The 26,324-nt window shown below is 40.7% G+C and overlaps 2 protein-coding genes across 7 annotated transcripts in view; one reads left to right on the forward strand and one right to left on the reverse strand.

The window, feature by feature from the left end:
- pkp4 (plakophilin 4) overlaps positions 1-11,786 on the reverse strand; it is a 135,494-nt gene extending 123,708 nt beyond the window's left edge. For all 5 annotated transcript variants that reach the window (XM_052019418.1, XM_052019400.1, XM_052019410.1 and 2 more), the window contains exon 1: positions 11,609-11,786. The gene's annotated coding sequence lies outside the window, so the exon portion shown is untranslated. The remainder of the gene's footprint in view (positions 1-11,608) is intronic.
- Positions 11,787-11,887: 101 nt separating this feature from the next.
- The window catches only part of LOC127570085 (coiled-coil domain-containing protein 148-like), an 86,400-nt gene continuing 71,963 nt past the window's right edge, over positions 11,888-26,324 (forward strand). Inside the window, exons 1-3 of one of the 2 annotated variants that reach the window (XM_052015374.1) lie at positions 11,888-12,061; positions 15,621-15,680; positions 19,317-19,438. In XM_052015374.1, coding sequence (XP_051871334.1) covers positions 15,626-15,680; positions 19,317-19,438 — 177 coding nt within the window. In that variant the 5' untranslated portion in view covers positions 11,888-12,061; positions 15,621-15,625. The remainder of the gene's footprint in view (positions 12,062-15,620; positions 15,681-19,316; positions 19,439-26,324) is intronic. The other variant, XM_052015365.1, reaches the window with a different exon arrangement.

The following is a 26,324-nucleotide window of genomic DNA, read 5'->3' on the forward strand; positions in this document are numbered from 1 at the left end:
AAGACATGCTTATACATTATCTTCTATTTTATGTCCCCCAAAATCTTACTAAGTGGTGTTTCTAAGGAGTCCTGGAAATTTTTGTGTTTTTTCAAAAAAAAATGAAAAGTAGTTCCATCATTTTCTAAAGTAAATGCCCTATCCTCCCCTTTAGATATGCAAGTTTACTAGTGCTCTGCCATTGGTATTGGTTTATTGTTGTCACTTGTATCAAGGTACAGTGAAAGACTTGTCTTGCATACTGTTTGTACAGATCAATTCATTACACAGTGCAGATACATTGAGTTAGTACAGAGTGCATTGAGGTAATACAGGGTAAAGACAATAACAGAATACAGAGTAAAGTGTCACAGCTACAGGGAAGTGCATTGCAGGTAGACAATAAGGTGCAAGGTCATAACAAGGTAGATTGTGAGGTCAAGAGTCCATCTCATCATATAAGGGAACCATTCAATAGTCTTATCACAGGATCGGATGTTTCATTTCTTAGTTTGGTAAACACTAGCACCTGTCCTGTGTATATTTGGGTAGTTCCCAACTCTTCTGTCTACCCTTTTGTCAAATGCATAGACCTTATTCAGAATTCCTAACTTGCAAGTTGACAATAACAAGCCATTGGTGGGATCAGAGATATGGATGACATCTACTGTGTGCTAAACAAGCAGAATTTTTCAATTATTCCAGACCAGACAACAAACTCTGTGTGATCAGAGCCTAATGACCTAATAAAACCAAGCAATTTAAAAAATTGAGCATGGGACTGGTTGGAGCAGGTGGTGATAAATGAGAGAAAATTTGAATTGTTTTAATAATGGAAGTTTAATTTGATTTGTAAACCAGTGAATGCTTTAAAACCAATGATAGAATGCTCTTCTGAGGGTCCAGCAGTGAAGCCTAATAATATTTCTTTTAGATGTTTGCTTGGAAATGTCACAATTCCATACATTTTAAATAAAAAAATTACCTTGCAATTGTTTAACAACCAATCTTCTGGTAAGATTACAATGTTTCTAGTATTTGTGCCTTAAAACCCAGACACTGATATTTTAACCAGTTTGTGGTTCAAATTAAAAACATTTCATGAACATGGCCTTTGAAAGTGATTTAGATTGTCATTTTGTCCTTTATTTGAAAAGGGTGTGCACCTCTAATTTATAATTCACAAAGTTCCAATCTTTTCAGTCAATGTAATAGTTTTAAAATGTGGTATACAAAAACACAACAGTCAGTATACATAAAAGGAAAAATACTTCAAATGATCAGCATTTGTCATAAAAACTGAAATGCTGATGATACTCCTAACAGGTCAGGCAACCACAGAATTAACATTTCTGGTTGATGACACTACATCAAAACAGGTCTGATGAAAGTTACTGACCTGCAATATTATTTCTGCTTCACTCTCTACAGATGGTCTCAAGGAGATGCAGTTGTTGGCAAGGGAATAATTAAATGGCATGTTTGGGAGAGCTCTGGTCTTTCCAATGACATGTAGAAAGTTGTATTTCATCCAAAATTGAATAGTGGACAGTTTCACAACACAGCACCGAGTATGTTGAGAAAGGCAACAATGAAGAGGCATACTGAAAATATGCAGCTGTACATGCAGAATCTAGTCACATATCTAAGCAGCTGCACAAACTTGAAGGGAAGGCTTGTATGAGATTTTGTTTCTGGGGTTGCCCTAGTTACAATCATACAAGAAAAAGTGATAGAATGGACAATTTTATTGATTGATGATAATCCAGCAATCACAATGTTATTTATTACACTGCTTCAAGGTTCCTAATATACTGCTTCAGGCTAAAATTGGATTGGAGAGATTGGCATTCATCTGGTAGGCACATGCTCAAGGAAGTGAAGAAAGAAAGCCTGGAGGTGAAGTGACCGTCTAAAAGAACTACTCAAGGAAGGAGATTTACATCTACCATTGGGGAAATTGCTGAAATCTATTACTGATGTGGTAATAGACTGCTATCAGGATTTTATACAAGTAGGGTACATAATCAGAGTCTTTTTCCACCTCCCCCCAAGGTGAAAATGTCAAACACTAGAGGGCATAGCTTTAAGGTGAGAGGGGGAAAAACTTGAAAGGAGATGTGTGAAGCAAGTTTTTTTTAAAAAAACAAGTGGTAGATGTCTGGAAGGCACTGCAGGATAGGTGGTAGAAACAAATATGATAGCATTTAGACTGACATGAACAGACAGGGAACAAAGGGAGACAGACCACATGCAGGCACATGGGATTAGTTAGATTGGCATCATGGTCAGCAAAAACAATGGACTGGGGGGCTTGTTCTTGTGCTGTACTGTTCTGTGTTCTAAAAGATGGAGAGAAGGAATAACTAGAGGTAGTGCAGTGAACATACACCCAAGCAGGAAGTTGTTAGAATTTCAAAATGCAATTTTAGTGTACTTGGAAGAGGCCTGTGTGTAATTCCACCTTCCTTCCACCCCCCCCCCCCCCACCCAAATAGAGGATAGCAGATAGAAAATGGAGTTGGAAAAAATCTGGTTGTGAGGGATAAGAGAACATGATTGGAAATTATTACTTTTATTCCTAATTAGCATTTGTCAAATAATATCTACTATACATATTACATGTTAATGTTCAGATTTTTGCAGTGCTATTCATTATAGGGTTCAAAATGGTACCCTCAAAAGTCAGAGACCAAACTTCATCCCAAAAATTAAGACTCTGGGCAGAAGTTAATGGCTAATGCACAATTGGAAACACTTGCATCCACTTCTGGGCATCTCAATTTCAAGGATATTAGAGCCAGAGAAAGGTCACAAGTGAGCTTCACTTGGCAAACAGGATGTTAGATGAGAGAGAATGAAAGCTTATCTCCCTAGCACACCCTCTTTGGGAGAGACCAATAAGATTTAAGGGACTGAGAAATTAAAGTGAAAGATTTGTTTCCACAAGTTAACCAAGGGGCTATTCTAATTTAGTCAAATGAAGTGTTTTGAAAACCACAAATAACAATATATTGCTCTTCCACACAAATTCAATAAAACAAAAAAGTTGTGCAAGCAATTGAAAAATATAAAAAAGGACCAAGGAAAAGGCAGGAAAATGGAAGAGTGTGAGAACAAGCCATAATCAATGTACTTTGGGCTGGTAGCTTCTATTATTCTAATCAATGTGAATGCAATATTTTAGATATGTGTAACTTCTGCTCAGTTAGCTTATCAAAAAGTAGTAAAAGTGTTAGAATCTTTGCTGGAAGGTCAGATAATGAAGCATATGTAAATAAAAAGACTCAAGTCATTGATGATAGGCAATTGTGACAAATGCAATCTGTTCCTGCTTATTCATCTCCATTTGTCTTCAACACAACTAACCACACCAAAAGGATCGAAAAGCTGGATGATAAAACACTTACCAGATTGGATCACACTACATTAACCACATTTTTATTTATCCAGTCACAGCCATAGAAAACCCAGCAATAACTTCTCTTCCCACTCCCAAATCTCACTCAACTGTCTTCTTCCCCACTGCACAAACATGTTGGTAATGTCATTGAGGAAAAAAAACAGGAGTTTTTATTTGCACGCAATAACATTTAGCTCTACCACATCTCCATTTCTTTTGACCTTTCCTATGTTTCAACTGTCAGAATGCTTAATCAACATCCAATAATGAATAAGCAGAAATTTCAAGCTGAACACTGAGGAAAGCAAAAGCACTGTCTTTGATCACCTTCACAAACTCCATCTTTCTAACATCTAGCAACCTTGGGTGTCATATTTAACTCAAATGATTTGCTAGCCTCAAACATGCCATCACCAAAACTGCCCACTTCCACCTCCAAAGCACTATTCAACTCTGTCCAAATCTTAGCTCATCTGTGACCAAAATATCACCCATGTCTTTTCTACTTCGAGATGACAATTCCAACTTCTTTCTGGCATGGAGAGTGTTCTGCCTGGAGGTCGGTGACCAGTGGTGTTCCATAGGGATCTGTTCTGGGACCTCTGCTCTTTGTGATTTTTATAAATGACTTGGATGAGAATGTGGAAGGTTGGGTTAATAAATTTGCAGATGACACGAAAGTTGGTGGCGTTGTGGATAGTATTGGAGGTTGCTATAGGTTACAACAGGACATTGATAGGATGCAGAGCTGGACTGAAAAGTGGCAGATGGAGTTCAACCCAGAAAAGTGTGAAGTGATACACTTTGGAAGATCGAAGTTGAAGGCAGAATACAAGGTTAATGGCAGGACTCTAAGCAGAGTGGAGGTACAGAGGGATTTGGCATCCATGTCCATAGATCCCTCAAGATTGCAGAGCAGGATTGATAGGGTTGTTCAGAAGGAATATGGTGTGTGGCCTTCATTAGTCGGGGCACTGAGTTCAAGAGCTGTGAGGTAATGTTGCAGCTCTATAGACCTCTGGTTAGACCACACTTGGAGTATTATGTTCAGTTCTGGTCACCACATTATAGGAAGGATGAGGAAGCTTTAGAGAGGGTGCCGAGGAAATTTACCAGGATGCTGCTTGAATTGGAGAGCATGTCTTAGGAGGATAGATTGAGCGAGCTAGGGCTGTTCTCTTTGGAGCAAAGGAGGATGACAGGTGACTTGACAGAGGTGTACAAGATGTTAAGAGACATAGATCGAGTGGACAGTCAGACTTTTTCCCAGGCCAAAAATGGCTAACATGGGAGGGCATAATTTTAAGGTGATTGGAGGAAGGTATGGGTGGGGAGGTGGAAAATGTCAGAGCAAGTTTTTTTTTTAAAAACACGAGAGTGGTGGGTGTGTGAACGCACTGCCAACATAGGTGGTGGAGGCAGATACATTAGGGACATTTAAGAGACTCTTAGATAGGCACATGAATGACAGAAAAATAAAGGGCTATGTGGGAGGGAAGGATTGAGGGTTAGATAGATATTAGGAATATTGGTATATTATTGTCACTTGTACAGAGGTACAGTGAAAAACTTGGCTTGTATACCTTTCATAGAGATCAATTCATTACACTGTGCATTGAGGTAGTACAGGGTAAAAACAATAATGGAATACAGAGTAAAGTGTCACAGCTACAGAGGAACTGCAGTGCAGGTAAACAATAAGGTGCAAGGTCATAACAAGGTAGATTGTGAGGTCAAGGGTTCATCTTAACATACAAGGGACCTGTTCAATAGTCTAGTAACAGTGGGATAGAAGCTGTCCTTGAGCCTGGTGGTATGTGCCCTCAGGCTCCTGCCTGATGGGAGAGTGGAGGAGAGAGAATGACCTGGGTGGGTGAGGTCTTTAATTATGCTGGCTGCTTCACCAAGGCAGCGAAAGGTATAGAGTTCATGGAGGGGAGGCTGGTTTCTGTGATGCGCTGGTCTGTGTCCACAACTCTCTGCAGTTTCTTGCAGTCCCAGGTAGAGCAGTTGCCATACCGAGCTGTGATGCATCCAGATATGATGCTTTCTATGGTGCATCAATAAAAGTTGGTGAGTGTCAAAAGGAACATGACAAATTTCTTTAGACTCCTAAGGCACTGGTGTGCTTTCTGGCCGTGGCATCTACGTGGTTGCACTAGGACAAGCTAGTGGTGATGATCACTCCTAGGAACCTGAAGCTCTCAACCTCAGCACCATTGATGGAGAGAGGGGCATGTACACCACCCCCTTTCCTGAAGTCAATGACCAGCTCTTTTGTTTTGTTGACATTGAGGAAAAGGTTGTAGTCATGACACCATGTCACTAAGCTCTCTGTCTCCTTCCTGTACTCTGACTCATTGTTATTTTTGAGGTACAGTCAACTACAGTAGTATCATCTGCAAACTTGTAGATGGAGTTAGAGCAGAACCTGGCCACGCAGTCATGAGTATATAGGGAGTAGGGCAGAGGTCTGAGGATGCAGCCTTATGGGGCACCAGTGTTGAGAATAATCATGCTGCCTATCCTCACTGATTGCGGTCTGTTGGTCAGAAAGTCAAGGATCCAGCTGCAGAGAGAGGTGTCAAGTCCCACATCTTGGAGTTTTTACTGTCCAGATGTTCCAGAGAGAGAGTGTAGGGCCAGGGAGATGGTGTCCACTGTAGACCTGTTTCGGTGGTGGGCAAATTGCAGTGGGTTGAGCTATTCCAGGAGGCTGGAGTTAATGCGTGCCATGACCAGCCTCTCAAAACACTTCATGATGGTGGATGTTAGAGCCACTGGTCAGTGGTCATTAAGGCATGTTACTTTGTTTTTCTTAGGTATCAGGATGATAGTCGTCATCTTAAAACAGGTGGGAGCCTCAGATTGAAGTAGAGAGAGGTTAAATATGGCTGCAAATACCCCCACCGGTTGATCAGCACAATATCAGAGGACATGGCTAGGGACACTATCTGGGCCAGATACTTTCCTCAGGTTCACTCTCTGGAAGACTGATCTTACATCCTCGATGATGACCACGGGTTCAGTTGCATTGGAGGCTGTCAGGGTGGGTGGTGACAAACCAATCTCTTTCTGTTCAAAATGTGCATAGAATGCGTTAAGCTCATCAGGAAGGGATGTGCTGTTGTTGACGATGCTGCCCGACTTCATTTTGTAACCTGTTATAGCACGTAAGCCCTGCCACAACTGACGACTGGTCTGGGACTCTATTTTGAACTGGCATTGTCTCTTGGCATCTCTGATAGCTTTAGAGGTCACATCTCAATTTCTTGTAAAGGTTAGGGTCAGCTGATTGGAATGCAGCAGTCCTCAACTTTAGTAGGGAGTGGATCTCCTGGTTCATCCATAGTTTCCGGTTTGGGAACACCCGTATTGTCCTCTTTGGTTCATAATCCTCAACACACTTGCTGATAGAGTCTGTGATGGTGGTGACATACTCACCTAGGTGGCAGCCAAGTCTCTGAAAGTGGACCAGTCCTCTGACTCAAAGCAGTCGTGTAGAAGCTCATCCATTTCCTCAGACCAGCACTGAATGACTTTCTGTACTGGATCCTCTCGTTTCAGTTTCTGTTTGTATGCAGGGAGGAGCAACATAGCCTGGTGGTCTGATTTGCCAAAGTGAGGGTAAGGGGTGGCTAGGAAGGCATCTTTGATGGTTGCATAGCAATGGTCAAGAGTGCTCGGTACCCTGGTGGGACAGGAGATGTGCTTGGTAGTACTTTGGTAACACACTCTTGAAGTTGGCCTGGTTCAAGTCACCTGCAATAATGAAGAGGACCTCAGGGTATCCTGTTTCAAGGCTGCTGACCACAGAGTATAGTTCATTGAGTGCAGGCTTCATGTCCGTCTGGGATGGGAAGTAGACTGTCATCAGGATAGCAGGACAGTAGGGTAAAACATTGGCACAACATCGTGGGCTGAAGGGCCTGTACTGTAGTGTTCTGTCTATGGCAATGGCATTTTTATTCTATTACAAATTCTTCTAAACCAATGCTGCCCACAACCTAATTTGTGTTAAGTTCTACTCACCAACTACACCTTATTTGTTGATCTAGATAGTTGCTTAACTGTTAAAGCCCAAGAACTTTTTAAAAAATTTCATCCATCATTTAAGGAGCTTTCCACATCCTTTCCCCTCAATCTCTTTGAGACCTATAACCAATGGGCATCTGCACTCCTCCTTGATCATCCGTGAATTTAGTCACTCCAACCTCAGTAGCTATGCCTTTAACTGCTAATACTCTCATCTTGTCTATCCTTTTCCATTTTCAAGATGCTCTCAAAAACCAATTTGGGCAGGTCTTCTGATCATTCACCCTTTTATCTTTAGTACTACATTAATGACAGTATATAAACTGATGGAGATCTAAAATAAAGATCACATTTAACCAGCTTTATTACAATCCTTAAAGAAATCATATTTTATGGTGGTATAGTAGCCACATCATTGGATTAGTAACTCCAAAGCTTGGATAGTTATCTGGTGATAGGAGGGCAAATTCATTCCAGAATAGCGGGTGGAGGATTTTAAGTCAGTTAAATAAATCTATAACAGAACCACCATAAAACTGCCAGGGTGCTGTAAAGAAAATACCATTTGTTCATTCAGACTCTTAATTGAAGGCATGTTGTCTTTATTCTTCTGGACAATACAATTCAGCAATGTGGTTGACTAAGCAAGGTACTCAGTTACACTAAAATGTTAATAAGGATCATGTGGCTCTGACCCAGGCAACAGGTTCAAATATTTGGGCACACTAAGCCCAACATAGCATGCAAAGTCCTTCTGAGCACCAATGGACCAATATCTAAATTGGAGAGCTGTCCCAGAGACTAATCAAGCAAACTGTTGGACAACAGAGTCACACTGAAGACAAACAATACTCACGGAGATGAAGCTCTATTGTTACACTGAAGAGGCATTCCATTGTGTTACATGGCATTTAGTGTACTATTTAAAAAAATTCAAAATGGGGTCTAGTAGTCCAAAATTGAGAACTCATGCCAATGTTGTAGACAGAGACTTATTCCAGTGGGAAAATTGAGTTCCACTGGACCCATGATGAGCCCTGACTTATGTCTCGTTCATCAAGCCTTGGGACCAACTGTAGTTCATTGCTTGTGCAAGAGCACATCAAGAGCAGCAAGCAAGTCCACCCAGCTTTTTTTGACATTCAAGTCTATCAGTCACTGTTGAGTTCCCCACCATCAATATCCCAGGGATTGTCAGAAAATTAAATGGATTGGCCTCAAAAACACAACACTGCAGTAGCAGACTAGAAACTTGCCTTGGACAGAATATTCTCCAGTTACCTAGATGAATGCAAATGTCAACAATCAAGACAAAGCAACCCATCAGACTATAACAACATGCAGCACTTTAAACTTTTACTATTTCCATAATAATACAATCATGCTGCAATACATCTACAATGGCACTACAGTAACTCAACATGGCATCTTCAACAGCAATATACACATTTTCAACCCCTGAATTTAAAAGGTCAGGACTACCAGACACTAGAAATAAAATGCAGCAAGTTGCAAAAACTTTGGATTACAGAAAGTGAAGTTGCACAGAAAAAAAGAACAAAAATTGTTTCTGTAACAAAAAAGTCAGTGCAAGCACTATGCATTGACCTGCAAATTCCTAGGGACAGATGTACAACACAGAAACAGGCCCTTTGCCCCACTGACCATCGACTACCCATTTATACCAATGCCATCTTTTTTTTTACAGTTTTCGCCACATTCTCAAACTCCCCCCAGACTCTACCACACCTACATATTTATAGTGGCCAATTAACTTACCAATCTGCACATCTTTGGGATGTGCAACAAAATTGGTGCATCTGAAGGAAACTTGCATGGTCACAGGGAGAATGTGCGAACTGCACACAGACAGGATCCATGGTCAGAATTGAACCAAGGTCTCTGGAGCTGTAAGGCAGAGACTGTACTAGCTACTCCACTTCTTGCCTTTCTGATACATTTGAATGCTACAATTGTACATGCCTCCCATTACCACCCTTGGCACTGCATTCCAGAACCTAACCAATCACCCTGTTAAAAAAAAACATAACTTTTGGTTCTTTTGTCAATCACTTTCATTCTATATTCCCTAGTTCTTGATCCTCTTTCAGTGGAATCTTTCTCTGTATCTACACTCTTCATTATATCTACATACATAACTGAAGTTCCTTATCCCTGGAATCCTTTAGTAAGTCTCTTCTACACCCTCTCTAAACCCTTCACATCATTCCCAAAGTGTGGTCCACGTAACTGGATACTCGAGATGTGGATAAGTGTTTTCCAAAAGCTCATTGTGGGAACCTTGCTCATATACTTCATGCCTCTTATAAATAAAGCTTAAGGATTCCATATGCACTTAAACCACATTTTCCAACCTGCTCTACCAAGCTCAACTTATGCACATATACCCCCAGATCTCTGTTCTTGATCCTGTAGAGGCACAATTCTGAAAGCTTCTTTTGCCTCTTCTCATCCTTCCTATCGAATGTTACATTTCACAGCATTAAATTTGATCTTGCATCTGCCTATTCCATCTATATTTCCTTCGAGTCCATTACACCACATCTTCAAGTTTCATGTCAAAATATTAAAGATATTGAAGCACCTGGGATTGTGGCATGAGATGAGGTTTGTACAGGAAGGCTTGTGTACAGTACAGAGAGGGGTGATGATAATGTATTGCAATCCATTGATCATGACATCCTTTTGTACACAAAATAATTGCATCTCATTACTTGAACTTCAAAGCAATTCACGTCAAGTACATTTGAGCAACACAGTGCCGTAAACATAGCTGGCTTTACTCTCGATGACATCCTCAACAGATAACTAATCTGACAAAACTAAATTCTTTAAGTTAAACTTAGCACAAGGTTGACATTTCTGTGGGCCTCTCTCCACTACATGATCTGCAATCTACTCAACAGCTTCTCATCCTACGAGTTTTCAGTTCCTGTGCAGTTTTCATCTTCAAGATAAAATGGAGAATGCATGATCAAGCTCTTTTTCGACATGGCATAGACTTGGTAACGATATTACCCAAAAGGTACATTTCTTTTTAAAAATAAAGACACTGAGCTCATGGTCAAAACAAATTAAGAATACTTCATCTGAGAATAAGTTGCTAAGTGAAGGAGGAAATATTGATAGAATAAGGCAATTGACAAAAATCAATGAATTACACAAACATTTAGGTTTCATGCAACTCATCAGTTTGTATACATTTCCTGCAAATACTCTTCTACATTTTTGGCTTTTTTAAAAATTAAGGTAAATTTAAGAAATGAATGACACGTTCAATTCAATTGTCTCAACTGGAAATTTCATTTATAACAGCCGAGTTGAATTAAGCTTATAAAATATCATAAGACAGTCATCTGTTGATCTAAAATACATCCAACGTTATTTTTTTCGCAAACACGTTTAGTTCTACGATAATTCCTAATGAATAATTTAGATTAAAATTCCTATGCAAATCTGCAACTGTGAAAATACCTCATCTTAAAAGCCACATTTACTACCCAGTTAAAAGTTAACAAAAACCAGTCACACCCGCTGAGATTTGGTAACGCCCAATTACTGCACAAGGGCTGTTTTATCACCATTCACAATCAACGATCATATTCTCGACAGACCAGTATAGCCAATGCAGCATACACTGGCGCAAAGGCGTACTACGTTCCAGAAAATGATACAAATAAGCTGTTAGATCCTTCCAGTTGCTTTGCAACATTTTATATTTCACGATCACTACACCGAAAAATGCATTAACAGGAGAAAACGACATATCGGGTGCTCGAATTCCAAACACTGTTTGCTCAAATAGAAAGCTTTGTCGCCACACCTTCATTGTAGGCGGCACTCATCGAAGTGTGCAAGAATCGCGAAAACCCGTTTCAATGAATACAAAACGTTTTGGAGAGTTCTGGCTTTGGGATTCACCCCGAGAACAATAGAAAAATCAAAGATCGTGGGGATAGGAAATGAAACAATATTTCCATTTAAACCGATCACTAATGACATGGAGATGAGAGGGGGCGGAGATAGGGAATAAGCCAAAGAGCCCTACACTTTCAGCCTACAATCACACTGCTCTGCCTGCAGTCCACCGGCCCGGGGGGCATGGACACCTGTCGGTGCCCCCAGAACCAACCTCCGCTCTAGGGCGGGCACACACACCGAAATACTCACCGCCCGGGCTAACGCTGCGCAACCAGACGCGGCTTCGATAAGGGGAAGGTTAGATAGGAGCAGAAACCCCATCCAAGCGGCACATTGTCTCCCCCTCCCGCTGCCGCACCACCTCTCCACCTCACATCTCCCAACTCCGAGCAAGATTGGAGCCGACTGCTGATGCGTCGCCGCCCTGGACTGAGGCACGGCCCGTCCGCATTGGTCAGCCCATCAGCTATCCTCCTTTCCATTGGCCCGCTCCAATGCAAAAATAAGCCAACTGGGAAGCGCGTACTTAGTTGCCATCGCGGCGTCGGCTGTCAACAATCCGCGGCGCTGTGATTCAGGGCTCTGGAGGCTGGGGAGCTGCACTGGGCCACTCAGCCCGCCCGGACCAGGCACCAGCCCGCCTCTCTTCAACGGTTCCCCGTGAAACCGATGTGTGATTGTCGCCACCGGGACTCCTCGGACGTGAGTTATAGTGGGATCAATTCAGACATGAAGGGAGGAGATTTTTGCCAATTATTCGTTTCTCTGAAATACAATAAATTGATTTAAAGGATGTTATCATTACATCTTAAGTGAAGTAATGTTAACTCACTTAATATCATTGCCAAATATTTGGTCTAATAAGTTGAGTAAACAGCAGTTAAGATGAGGTTTTGTTGAAGATCTAGACTATAACTAGTTGCCCCTCTAGCCAAGCTGTTCCAGACAGTTACAACATTGGCATCTGCTCAACGATATGGGAAATTGCTCGGGTATGTCCTGTTCATGAAAAGCAGGACAATTCAAATTTAGAAAATCACCGTCCAGTCTTCTCTATCGTCAACGTTGTGATGAAAAGTACCATCAAGCAGCACTCACACCTCAACAACCAGCTCATCAATGCACAGTTTGGGTTTCACCAGGAACATTCAACTCTATGTTTAATCCAAACATAGCTGAATTCCAGAGGACAAGTAAAGGTGACTGTCTTTGACATCAAGATAGCATTTGACCAAATGTGGCAACAAGAAGCTCTGGTGCAACTGAAATCAATGGGCACCTAGGGGAAAACACTTATAACTTGCAGAAAGCAAGATGGGTGTGGTTGTTGGACGCAATTGTCCCAGCCCAAGGGCAGTGTCTTTGGCCTAACCCTTTCTGGTTACTTCATCAAGGTCAGAAGTGGGAGGTTTGCTGATGGTCATAGTGTTCAATTCCATTTGAAGTTCCTCATCAAATGAAGAAGAAAACACCTTTCCCTCCACTGCCTGTAGAAAGACCTAGACTGGTAAGTGGCAAGTAACATTTGTGCCATAGAAATGCCAGGCAATGACCATGCCCAACACAAGAGAATTGAATCAACTATCCCTGTCAATGAATGGCATTACCATATCTCAAATAACGATGAGTCGGAGTACAGGAAGGAGATAGAGCTCAGTGACATGGTGTCATGACAACAACCTTTCCCCCCAAAGTCAGCAAAACAAAAGAGCCGGTCATTGACTTAAGGAATGGGGGTGGTGCACATACGCTTGTCTACATCAATGGTGCTGAGGTCAAGAGGGTTGAAAACTTCAAGATCCGAGGAATGAACATCACCAATAGCCTGTCTTGGTCCAACCACGAAGATGCCACGGCCAAGAAAGCTCATCAGCGCCTCTACTTCCTTAGGAGTCTAAAGAAATTTTGCGTGTCCCCCTTGACACTCACCAATTTTTATCAATGCACCATAGAAAGCATCCTATCTGGATGCATCACAGCTCGGTATGGCAACTGCTCTGCCTGGGACCGCAAGAAACTGCAGAGGGTCGTGGACACAGCCCAGCGCATCACGGAAACCAGCCTCCCCTCCTTGGACTCCCGTCTATACTTCTCACTGCCTCAGTAAAGCAGCCAGCATAATGAAAGATCCCACCCACCTGGGACATTCTCTCTTTTTCCCTCTCCTATCAAACAGAAGATACAAAAGCCTGAGGGCATGTACCACCAGGTTCAAGGACAGCTTCTATCCCGCTGTTATAAGACTATTGAATGGTCCCCTAGTGTGATAAAATGAACTCTTGACCTCACAATCTACCTCATTATAACATTGCACCTTATCGTCTACCTGTACTGCACTTTCTCTGTAGCTGTGACACTTTACTCTGCATTCTGTGTTGTTTTACTTTGTACTACCTCAATGCACTGTGCAATGAATTGATCCGTATGAATGGAATACAAGACAAGTTTTTCACTGTACCTCAGTACAAGTGACAATGATATTCCAATTCCATTACCATCCTGAAGGCCATTATTAACCAGAAATGCAACTGCATCAGCCATATGGATGCTGTGGCTACAAGGGCAGGTTACAAGTTCCACATCCAGATTATTCCACAGTCCTTTATCACTTATATTTAATGCAGCAATCTTGCAATGTTAATATTCATTCTGTCACCCTATCATCTTAGCACTCATTATATCCTCTGCCACGCTGGATCATGCAAGTCCATAAGTATTTTAAACTTCCAATCTAGTTTCCACTCAAGCTATTATCTAGTTCCATCTGAATGTGTTTTGGTCCTAAATGCTTTTCCTCAGATTCCTTTCATATGCCCTTCATAATGGAGTTCACTTTAGCATATAGTCTCAGTTGATCTTATGAGGGTTAACTATACTCACATTGTCCATGGGTTAAGACACAAATTCTGCTCATCCACATCCACATTTCTTGGCATTTTAAGTATTTCAGAAAAGTCAGTCATCCATTCCTTTGATTGCATAACTATTTTAATTCCCAGTTTTCTGCCTCCACCCTCTATAAATGGAGGTTATCCAAAACACCTGTACCCAAACTTACCAACTACCTTTGCTGGCCTACATTGGTTCACGGTCTACCAAAGTTGTTATTTTTATATTTCTAATCCTTGGGTTCAGCCATTGTATGCTTTGCCCCTTCCCGTCACTGTAGAGCACCACTGCCATCCAGGGATTTTGCCTCTAAGTAGCTATCTGCATTCCAATTCCTCCCCTCATTCCACCCCCCCCCCCCCAACACACACACAATTGGTTATTTATTCATCTATACAGACAACCAACTCTGAAATCCTTTCCCTAAATCTCTTTATCATTTTCAAGACATTTATTAAAATTTATTTCTTTGATTAAACTTTTAATCTCTGATCTAATATTTAATTTTACTTGGCATCAGTTTTTAACCGATTACATGCCTATAAAACATATTATGGAAGTGTTATATAAATGCAAATTATTGTTTTTGAACATGCTTGAGCTTCCTGATGTGTGTACTCAATAATTGGGCAGAAACAATAGTGAGTTAACTGCTGTGGCAACGTACTCCAAAGGCATCCTTCTCCAACAAGTCAATGTCTTTTGGAGAGTAATATATCAGAAGTGATTTATCATTTGAGATTAGTAGTAACTTATTTTCACAAGAAAGAAAAACTTTCCTCCATCATTTATGTAATACAAACAATATAGAAATCTGAAGTTCCTTTCCTCTCTGACTTATACATGATTCCAGAATGACAATTATGTTGATGACCCTTAACCATCCTCTGAAATAAATGATTCACTAGCAGAAAACTAATACAACTAACATTATAAGAATAACATTAGACATACCACCTGGCATTGGCCTAGACACCAAATTTAGAAACAACATCCAATCAACCCTGCAAAATCACATAATCAAATTTTCTTTTACATCCTCTTGAGAAAGCAGATGGAGTCTTGGTTTGATTTTATATCAGAAGGGTGGCACCAGTGCAAGATTCCCTCGGTGTTGCACTGAGACGTTAGCCTGGACCTTTCTGTTCTGTAGTGGGTCTTGAGTCATAACTTGGTGCCTCGGATGTGTTAGGGCTACTGACCAAACCATTACTGACAGTTTGAATCTAGACACTAGATATAGAAGTAATTGTTACCAAGTTCAGAATTTGAATAATCTTTATTTATATCTTATATTCCAGCTTTCTTCCTAGGAGAATACTCTAGTTCATAATAACAGTTTTAATAATTTGTGCAATTCACTCTTCCATAGGAACAATGAGTGGAAGAGATCTTAGAATGTTCATCACAAATCACAGAGCAGAAGATGCAGGTATTGTATAATCAATCTTCTTCCTCTCAGCTGCTTTATGCAATTATCCATTAAATTTAGGCTGGATATCCTCAACCAGTGCTGAGCTAAGTGGTTGTTTGAGCATTTGCATTAGTTAAAAAAAATACTGTGTTAAAAAAGATACATGCCTCCAGCTTTCCCATTACTGTTTGCTATCTGATGTCTTCTTCCCAAACTGCAAGTATATAAATTTGAATTGATACAGGATCTCACTTGTTTTAACTTTCAAATGTGAGTTGTACAGAATTATAAATGAAGATGGATAAGTCACCTGGACCAGATGGACTACACCCCAGGGTTCTGAAAGAGGTAGCTGAAGAGATTGTGGAGGCATTAGCAGTGATCTTTCAAGAATCACCAGAATCAGGAATAGTTCTGGAGAACTGGGAAATAGCAAATGTCACTCCACTTTCTAAGAAAGACAGGATAGGCTAGTTAGCCTGACTTCAGTGGTTGGTAAGATGTTAGAGTCCATTACTAAGGATGAAGTTTCAGAGTACTTGGAAGCACATGATAGAATAGGCCGAAGTCAGCATGGTTTGCTTAAGGAGAAATCTTGCCTGACAAATCTGTCAGAATTCTTTGAGGAAGTAACAGGCAGGATAGACAAAGGAGAGTCAGTGGATGTTGTTTACTTGCTCTCAGAAGGCCTTTGACAAGGTGCCGCACATGAAGCTGCTTAAACAAGATAGGAGCCCATGGTATTATAGGAAAGGTACTAGCATGGATAGAAGATTGGCTGACTGGCAGAATGCAAAGAGTGGGAATAAAGGGGGTCTTTTCTGGTTGGCTGCTGGTGACTAGTGGTGTTCTGCAGGGATTGGCGTTGGGTCTGCTACTTTTCATTTTATATGTTAATGAACTGGATGATGGAATTGATGGCTTTGTGGCCAAGTTTGTGGATGATACAAAGTTAGGTGGAGGGGCAGCTAGTGGTGAGGAAGCAGGGAGTCTGCAGAAGGACTTGCATAGGAATACAGCGTAGGGAAGTGTATGGTCATACACTTTGGTAGGAGGACTAAGGTGTAGACTATTTTCTTAACAGGGAGCGAATTCAGAAATTGGAGATGCAAAGGGACTTGAGAGTCCTCGTGCAGGATTCCCTAAAGGTTAACTTGCAGGTTGAGTTGGTAGTAAGGAAGGCAAATGCAATGTTATCATTCATTTAAAGAGGACCAGAATATAAAAACAAGGATGTAATGCTGAGGCTTTATAAGGTGTTGGTCAGACCACATTTGGAATACTGTGAGTAGTTTTGGGCCCCATATCTAAGGAAGGATGTGCTGGCGTTGGAGAGGGTCCGGAGAAGGTTTACAAGAATAATCCTGGGAATGAAAGGGTTAACGCATGAGGAGCGTTTGATGACTCTGGGTCTGTACTCACTGGAGTTTAGAAGGATGAGGGGGAATCTCATTGAAACCTACCAAATATTGAAAGGCCTGGATAGAGTGCATGTGGTCAGGATATTTCCAGTGGGAGAGTCTAGGACCAGAGGGCACAGCCTCAGAATAGAAGGAAGTTCCCTTAGAACAGAGAAAAAAAGGAACTTCCTCAGCCAGAGGGTCATGAATCTATGGAATTCATTTCCACAGATGGCTGTGGAGGCCAAGTCATTGGGTATATTTAAAGTGGAGGTCGATAGCTTCTTGATTAGTAAGAGCATTGAAGATTACAGGGAAAAGGCAGGAGAATGGGGTTGAGAGGGAAAAATATATCAGCCATGATTGAACAGCAGAGCAGACTCGATGGGCCAAATTGCCCAATTCTGCTCCGATGTCTTATGGTCTTATGGTTTAACTCGTGCAATAAAAATTGTAACGTGGCAATACCTTCAGAAGGAGTGATGTAGCAAAAGGCCTTACAAGAACAGGAAAATAAGTGTGAAAATAGCTTTACCTAATCAGAAGGAGATTTAATTTACTGCTTTAATATTTTTATGTGAATATGATTTAACTAAAGTGTGGAGCAACAAACAAGCTGGAGCAACTCAGTGGGCTGAGCAGTTTCTGTGGGAGGAAAGGAATAGTCGACATTTCGGGTTGAAATCCTGCATCAGGACTGACAGTGGAGAGGCAAGATGGCCAGTATAAAGAGGAGAAGGGGGAGTGGTGAGAAAGGAGTGTGAGGTGATTGATGGACTGAGGAGGGGTGGAAGATGACAGGCAGGTTGTGCGAGGTAGGAGAGAGGAGCAGGGATGGAGTTGGGAGACAGGTGCAGGTGAATGAACTGAAATGTGGGCTGTTTTGCTGATAGTAAGATAGTATGCTGCTGAGCTCCACAGATTGAAGGTCTCAAGTTTGAATTTCAGTTCGTTCAGAGTTAGATAATCTTGGAAAGAAGGAATGTAGGCTTGTTACAGTTGCTTAAAGCAAGGCAAAATCACTCTGAGTCCATCCTAATAGCTACTCAGTACCTCAGCTAGATAGTCCTGTGATTTCTAAAACATATTGAAATTCTGTGCTTATTCTTCTGAACTACCTGCACTTTATTTTAATGCAATTTATTTTTCATGTGCAGTAAAATTTACTGATTTTGATTAGATTAAAAAATGTAATAAATATCAAGTGAATAAAAAGGCAAACAAAATTCATGGATATACTGCAGGAACCACCTGTGGGGAAAAAAGTCACTATTTCATACCGTTCTTTTTAAATCTAAGGTAAGCCACAATAAGATTGAAATTGTAATAGGCTAGTATTAATAATATTCGTTTCAACATTCTTTAAATCAATATTTTTTTCGTTGTCTGAGATAAACTATTCACTGCTTCATCTTGAATAATTTGACTTCTCATTGACAATGTGCACTGGAGCTTTGCATAATCCAAACAGAAACATTAGTTAATAAAGATAAATACTGAATTCATTTGAACATCTTGCAGAGAACGGACCAACAATTAGTACAATTAGCTAACAATGTATTTTTTGTACCAACTGTACATTTGAGGTGCCCTTAAGTATTCTTAAGTATTTTACTTCAATATGAATTACAGAATTATGAAACAAAACTAATAATTATATACAGTATATAATGTCATTGCCTAAGACATTTTTAGTCTGAACACAAAATGTGTTTTGAACGTTGTGTTAGTTTTTTTCTATTTGTTAGAGAAAAAACTTTATAAGTTTCAATTGGACCAAATAAATTTACAATGGATTCAGAATTTATCCTGTAACTTAAATAAATATCCTGTAACTTATATTTAATGTTTTCACATGAATAGGGCAGAGATAGGTATTTTGTTAACAGTAAAACAACAAATAAATAATCTAAATTGTTTCAGTCAATATAAGAGTGAATATTATTGGAAGACTTAAGATCTCACACTAACTTTGTTCAGAGTTAGATAATCTTGGAAAGAGGGAATGTAGGCTTGTTACAGTTGCTTAAAGCAAGGCAAAAATCACTCTGAGTCCATCCTAATAGCTATCCAGTACCTCAGCTAGATAGTCCTGTGATATCTAAAACATATTGAAATTCTGTGCTTATTCTTCTGAACTACCTGCACTTTATTTTAAAGCAATTTATTTTTCATTTTCTTGTACACTTGGTTTTCCCTTGCACATCCAGGACTGTATTTTGAAACTTCTTTTGCTTCTGTAATTTTCCATTAGAGAAACTGGTTATAAGAATAAGAAATGGTCTTGGAAGTCAGAAATACAAACCAATTGATTATCAACAACTTCAAGCACTTGCTGAAGCCAAAAGGATGGCATGTCTTGATACCGATCGTAAGGTAAATCAATTTTGAGCAGAGCCATTAACAAAAATTTCCATACCAGCTTTGTTATGACCAAAGATATACTGTATAACCATATATTTTCAAAAGCTTTGTCTTTTTATTTATTTCCTTCTATGATAGATTCACATTTTTTGTGTAGTTCATTAAGAAATTATGGCGTAGGCATGTAACTGTAATGGAGAATATCTCGAGCTGCTCTTGCATATCTCTGCAGCTTTACTTCCAGGGAGTAGGTTGCCAACTTGTCTTTACAGCTAGGGACTTTTGCATAAATAATGTAGATAAGATAAGATAAGATAACATCTTTATTAGTCACATGTACATCGAAACACACAGTGAAATGCATCTTTTGCGTAGAGTGTTCAGGGGGCAGCCCGCAAGTGTCACCACGCTTCTGGCACCAACATAGCATGCCCACAACTTTCTAACCCTTACGTCTTTGGAAAAAGATGTAAATGTTGTAAAGGCTAACAATGCTCAGATTGGAAGAGACCACAGTTTCAGAAGGAATGCACCTGAGTTTGTTGGTCTAAGTCTTCTTCAAGTCCTACTTAGAACAGTGTTAGAAAACACAAAAGATTGCAAATATAACATCCATGTTTAAAATAGGGAGAGTGGTAAACTGGTAGTGGGAAATATTTCAGATACAATAAAGTCACGTAAAAATATGGGTTAACAAATGACAACAATCGCAAAATTGAGAAAAGAAAATAAGTTTGATTAAGTTGAATTCTTTGATGGAGAGCATTTTGAGTTTTGTGTGGTTGTTTTTACATGTTTACAGACTTTCGAAAGGCATTCAATAAATAATAGACCTCATCAAAACTAGAATCCATTGGATTAAAGGGACATTGTAGAGGGAATGTGGAATTAAAATTGATTAAGGGTCAATTGCAGAGTATGGATGAACTTTTTTCAGATTAGAGGGAAATATAACACGATACTCCCTGGCACTATTGTTATACATCGACGGTCTTGACCACGTGTTCAGGAAATAACTTCAAAGATAGCAGATGGCACAGAACTTGGAATTGTAGTAAACTATGAACATAATGAATCACTGATTTTAGATCACAGACGTGGAATAGAGAAACCTGTGACAGGTGCTACGTAACATAGAGAAATGTGAAGCACAGTGTTTTGATAGGAAGAATGAAAAGCAACATAAACTAAGTGATAACATTTTAAGGAAAGCCCAGAATGTATTGGTACAAATCTTTGAATCAAGACATAGGGACACAAGCAGGAGAAAAATGAAGTGCACACTAGTTACAGAAATCTTAATTTCGAGCAGACTTGTTTGAGTTTTTGTAGTATCTTGCTGACTGATTTCATTTCACATATTAGGACTATTCAAACAACTACAATATTGGAAACATCAACCCTGTGTAATTACCAAATAATAAAAGGTAATTTTGTTGGAAGTATTACTTTAAAGCTTATTCTTGAGTGTTTGTTCCTTTTCTTTCTTGCACTCAGAAAATGAGGATTTATAATGGTGAAACAAAGAAATAACAGAGCAAATAATTAGATATTTTCGTGGTAGAGGGCAAAATGCTAAAAAACTAAGTGTGTAATGAAAAGGAGGAATTAAAGGAAATTAGTAAAAATAAAGTACTGGAGAAATTAATGGGACTAAAAGCTGATTAAACCCCAAGGCCTGATAATCGGAATCCTGGAATACTAAAAGAAGTAGCCATGGAAATAATGGATGCTCCCTTTAACACATTGCTGTCCCCATTCCCGCACTCCCTTTAACAAAGGGCCCTGGTTCCTGTGCCGCTTTAAAACACATTAACCTTGGTTCCAGCGCTCCCTTTAAACTCATTTGGTTCTGTTTCTCATGTTCCCTTTAAACTTACTGGGGCTGTATTTCCTGTGCTCTCTTTAAACTTACCAAGTTCACTTTAAATTTATTACAATTCTGTGTAACATCTTTTAAAAAAAAATTGAATGTGTGTTGGAGTATTCATTAGAATAACATCCAGAAGTCCAGAAAATCTGCCAGTCTGGCTCTGCTAAAGTCTCAAACAAGCCAGATTAACAGAGTTTTACTACACCTGGGAATGAGAAACCAAACTAGACTAATGTTTTTCTCCTAACTGGCTGGCCTTGAAAAAACAGGTTTACTATTTCACTGTATCTTGAATTCCTAAATGATCACTTGGCATTCACTTAAAGCCGTGGGTGGGATATTCTGTCTTAAAGAATGTTTATCATTTCTCATAAAAATATGAATGTGTTATTCATCATAAAATTATAACAATTTACAGCACAGGAGGGTCTTTTGATCCACTGTGTCTACACTGGCTAAAAATGGATTTCTGGTTAATCTTACTTTCCTGTTAAAGCAAATAAACTTAGAGCCTGGATTAGTACATGGAACAATGATGTTGTAGCCATTACAGAGACTTGGTTGAGAGAAGGGCAGGACTGTGCAGCTCTGTCCAGGATTCCGATGTTTCAGACACAATAGAGAGGGATGTAAAAGAGGTGCGGGAGTTGCATTACTGATCAGGGAGAACGTCACAGCAGCACTTAGAGAGGACATCCTGGATGGCTCATCCAGCGAGACAAGATGGGTAGAGCTTGGGAATAAAGATGTGTCATCACTATTATGGGGTTATATTCTAGGTCTCCCAATAGCTAGCGGAACAGATATGTCGGCAGATCATGGAAAGATGTAAAAGCAACAGGTGATTTTAATTTCCCCAAAGTTGACTGGGACTCCCTTACTGCCAGCTGCTTAGATGGAGCAGACCTTGTTTGGTGCAAACAGGAGGGTTTTTTGACACAGAATGCAGATAACCCAAACAGGGAAGGGGCCATACTAGACCTTGTATTGGGAAATGAGCCTGGCCAGGAGATCAGAGTTGCAGTGGTAGAGAATTTTGGGAATGGTGATCATAACTCAGTAAGTTTACAGGTACTGTAGTTATGGATAAGGATAAGACTGGACAGGGTAAAATGCTAAATTGGGGAAAGGCTAATTACAACAGTATTAGGCAGGAGCTAGGGAGAGTAGAATGGGAGCATCTGTTATCTTGTAAGTCCACTTCTGACATGTGGGACTCACTTAAAGGCCAGCTGGTCAGAATTCAGGACCAACATGTTCCTGTGAGGAAGAAAGACAAGGATAGCAAGGTTTGGGTTTAAGAGATTTAAGAGAGGCTGCAAATTTCATCAAAAAGTGAAAGGAGGCATTTTTAAGATTTAGGAAGCTGAAATCAGACAGGGTCCTTGAGGAAAATAAAGGAAGCAGGAAATAACTTAAACAGGAAATCAGGACGGCTAAAGGGGCCATGAAATCTGCTTGGTGAGTAGGAATAAAGAGAATCCCAAGGCATTTTACACGTACATTAAAGACGAGGATAACGAGGGAGTGGAAAGATCCACTCAAGATCAAAGGAGGGACTTCATGCCTGGAGCCAGAGGAAACGGATGAGTTACTAAACAAGTACCTTGCATTGGTTTTCAGCAAGGAGAAGGACAAGGAGGATAGTGAGATCAGGGAGGGATATGCTGATATTCAAGGGCATGTTGATATCAAGAAGTAGGAGGAGTTGGGTCTTTTGGAGCATCAAGGTGGTTAAGTCCCTAGCGTCTGATGGGATCTATCCCAGGTTATTGTGAGAGGCAAGAGAGGAGATCACTGGGTTCTTAACAGAGATCCTTGTATCCTCTTGAGCTGCAGGTGAGGTCCTAGAGGACTAGAGAATAGCCAATGTTGTTCCTCTGTTTATGAAGGGCCATGGAGACAAGCCAGGAAATTATAGGCTGGAAAGCCTTACATCAGTGATAGGGAAATTACTGAAGATCCTTAGGGATAGGAAATACCTGCATCTGGAAAAACATGGACATATCAGGGATAGTCATCATGGCTTTGTGCAGGGGAGGTCATGTCCTACAAACTTGATTGAGCTTTTTCAGGAGGCGATGAAAGTAGTTGATGGGGGCAGGGCCGTGAATGTTGTATACAGGGACTTCTATAAAGCTTTCGACAAGGTCCCTCATAGTAGGCTGATCCAGAAGGTTAAGGCACATGGGATCCATTGGAAGCTTGATAGGTTGGATTCAAGACTGGCTTGGCCACAGAAGACAGGGTAGTAGTTGAGGAGTGAGGAGTGTTCCGCAAGGATCAGTGCTGAACCTATATTGTTCCTGATATATACAAATGATTGAACAAAACTGTAGGTGAGCTGATTAGTAAATTTGTAGATGACACAAAAATCGGCAGAGTTGTGGTTGGTGAGGAAGGTTGTCAAAGGATTCAGCAGGATATAGACCAATTGGAAAGGTGGACAGAGAAATAGCAGATAGAGTTTAATCTGGACAAGTGTGATGTGTTGCACTTTGGGAGGTCAAATCTAAGAGGAAGATATATAATAAATGGCAGGACCCTTAGGAGCATTGATATACACAGGGTTCTTAGAGTTCGAGTCCATAGCTCCCTGAAAGTGGCTGCACAAGTAGATGGGGTAATAAATAATGTATACACTACGCTTCCCTTCAATAGCCAGGGTGTTGACTATAAAAGTCGGGAAGTCACATTGCAGCTGTATAAAATTTTGGTTAGGCTGCATTTGGAGTATTGTGTGCAGTTCTGTTCGCCACATTACAGGAAGCTGTGGAGGCTTTGGAAAGGCTGCAAAAGAGGTTCACCAGAATGTTTCCTGGATTAGAGAGTAATTTACAGTAGCCAGTAAGCCTACAATCAGCACATTTTTGGGATGTGGGAGGAAACGGAAGCACCCATTGAATACCGACACAGTTAAAGGGAGAATGTGCAAACTCCAGCACCAGAGGTTAGGTTCAAGTGTGATTTGCTTGAGTTGTGAGGAGTAGCATTATCTGCTGTGCCACTGTGCTATACTATAATTCATGTAAGGTATCTTTACTCCGGAACTTAAATCTGCTTGCAATATAGGCCAAAGCACAGCTTGTCTTCCTAATTGCTTGCGGTATCTGCACGTTAACTTTCAGTGATTTGTATACAAGGTCCCTATGAACATCAGCAGCTTTTAATCTCTCAATATTTATAAAAACTCTAAGTTTCTATTTTTTTCAACTAAAGTGGATTACTTAACATTTTTTACACATTATCTTCCACCTGTCAGGACCTTGCTCATTCACCCAGCTATCTACTGTATATCCCCTGAAGCCTCTCTACATACTCCTTAACAGACTACACTACCGCCCAACTTTGCCTCATCAACAAACTTGGATATATTACACTTGTTCCCTCATCTAAATCATTGATGTTAATTGTGAATGGCTGGGTCCCCAGTAATGATCCCCGTGACACCCCACTGATCACAGCTTCCCACCCTAAAAATGACCCATTTGTTCCTTCCCAGTTTGATAAGTAGGTAAAGCTAGTTTATTATTGTCACAAGTACCAAGGTACGGTGGAAAACCTTGTTTTGCATACCATCCATACAGATCATTCATCACATCAGTGCACTGAGGTAGTACAAGGGAAAAGCAATAACAGCATACAGAATAAAATGTTACTGTTACAGATAATGTGCAGTGCAGACAATAAGCTGCAAGGCCATGATGAGGTAGATTGTGAGTTCAAGAGTCCATCTTATCGTAGAAGGAGACCATTCAATAGTCTTATAACAGCAGGGTAGAAGCTGCCCTTGAGCCTGGTGGTACATGCTTTCAGGCTTCTGCCCAATAGGACAGGGGAGAAGAGAGAATGTACAGGGTGCGTAGGGTCTTTGATCATGTTGACTGCTTTCCTGAGGCAGCGAGAGGCGTAGACAGAGTTCATGGAAGGGAGGTTGGTTTTTGTGATGTGCTGAAATGTGCCATACCAAGCGCTGATGCACCCAGTCAAGATGCTTTCTATGGTGCATTGATAAAAATTGGTGAGGGTCAAAGAGGACATGCCAAACTTCTTTAACCTCCTGAGGAAGTAGAGGCACTGGTGCGCTTTCTTGGCTATGGTGTCTGCGTGGTTGGACTAGGACAGGCTATTGGTGATGTTCACTCCTAGGAGCTTGAAGCTCTCAACCCTCTCGACTTCATCACGTTGATGTAAACAGGACCATGTGCACTGCCCCTCTTCCTGAGGTCAATGACTAGCTCTTTTGCTTTGCTGAGATTGAGGGAAAGTTTGTTATCATGTCACCAAGCCACTAGGTTCTCTATCTCCTTCCTGTACTCCGACTCATCATTATTTGAGATTCAGCCCACTATGGTGGCGTCATCTGAAAACTTGTAGATGGAGTTAGAGCAGAATCTGGCTACGCAGTCGTGAGTGTATAGGGAGTAAATTAGGGGGCTGAGGACGTAGCCTTGTGGGGCACCAGTGTTGAGGATAATCATGGCAGAGGTGTTGCTGCCCATCCATACTGACTGTGGTCTGTTGGTCAGGAAGTCAAGGATCCAGTTGCAAAGGGAGGTGTTGAGTCCCAGGTCTAGGAGTTTCGAGATGAGTTTGCTTGGAATTATAGTATTGAAGGTGGAGCTGTAATCGATAAATAGTAGTCTAATGTAGGTGTCTTTACTATCTAGGTGCTCCAGAGATGAGTGTAGGGCCCGGGAGATGGCGTCCGCCGTGGACCTGTTTTGGAGGTAGGCAAATTGCAGTGGGTTGAGGTTGCTTGGGATGCTGGAGTTTGTGTGCTATGACCAGTTTCTCAAAGCACTTCATGATGTGGATGTCAGAGGCACTGGGTGGTAGTCATTAAGACAGGTTACCTTATTTTTCTTGGGTACTGGAATGATAGTGGTCTTCTTAAAGCAGGTGGGAACTTCAGATTGAAGTAGGGAGAGGTTAAAAATGTCTGCAAATACCCCACCAGCTAATCTGCACAGAATCTAACGACACAGTCAGGGACTCCATCCGGACCAGATGCTTTCCGTAGGT

The sequence above is a fragment of the Pristis pectinata genome, chromosome 1, assembly GCF_009764475.1.
Source record: "Pristis pectinata isolate sPriPec2 chromosome 1, sPriPec2.1.pri, whole genome shotgun sequence".
NCBI lineage: Eukaryota > Metazoa > Chordata > Chondrichthyes > Rhinopristiformes > Pristidae > Pristis > Pristis pectinata.